A 465-nucleotide genomic window follows, 5' to 3' on the forward strand; every position below is an offset into this window, starting at 1 on the left:
ACACGTGCCCCGAGCCCGTCAACTACCAGCTCGCCGACTTCATCTCCTGCTTGAAAGCTGCCTGCATGGCGAACGTGGTCGTGCCTCCCACCATGGGCGGAGGGCCGTTCATGGGACCCTCATCGAGCATGGGGTCCTCGCCATTCCCGATGAAGTCACCTTACATGGGGTCACCTACATGGGGTCACCATACATGGGGTCACCTTACATGGGGTCACCTTACATGGGGTCCCCATCGGGATTTAAGCCATTCTCTCCATACATGGGGTCACCATTTGCCATGAAGACTCCACCCGTAATGGGGGCCAAACCTGCCATGAAGCTCCACCCTATGGGCCAACCCCATAACTCACCTATGGGCACCTCTGATCCTCCCACCTCAACACAGGCTTAAACGCCTTAGAGGAATATTCAGGAAAGGGCATACAGCCTCTTCAGGAGAAATGATAGAAGGATTTTTAAAAA

The 465-nt window shown here is 54.6% G+C and overlaps 1 protein-coding gene across 1 annotated transcript in view; it reads left to right on the plus strand.

Moving 5' to 3' along the window:
* Positions 1-394, plus strand: part of LOC119586662 — a gene marked incomplete in the record, with an annotated part of 1,551 nt that extends 1,157 nt beyond the window's left edge. The window contains 2 exon segments of the mRNA XM_037935401.1: positions 1-164; positions 209-394. Of these exon segments, the coding sequence (XP_037791329.1) occupies positions 1-164; positions 209-394 (350 nt within the window).
* Positions 395-465: the final 71 nt, after the last annotated feature.

Source organism: Penaeus monodon, chromosome 21 (genome assembly GCF_015228065.2).
Source record: "Penaeus monodon isolate SGIC_2016 chromosome 21, NSTDA_Pmon_1, whole genome shotgun sequence".
In the NCBI taxonomy this organism is placed as follows: Eukaryota; Metazoa; Arthropoda; class Malacostraca; order Decapoda; family Penaeidae; genus Penaeus; species Penaeus monodon.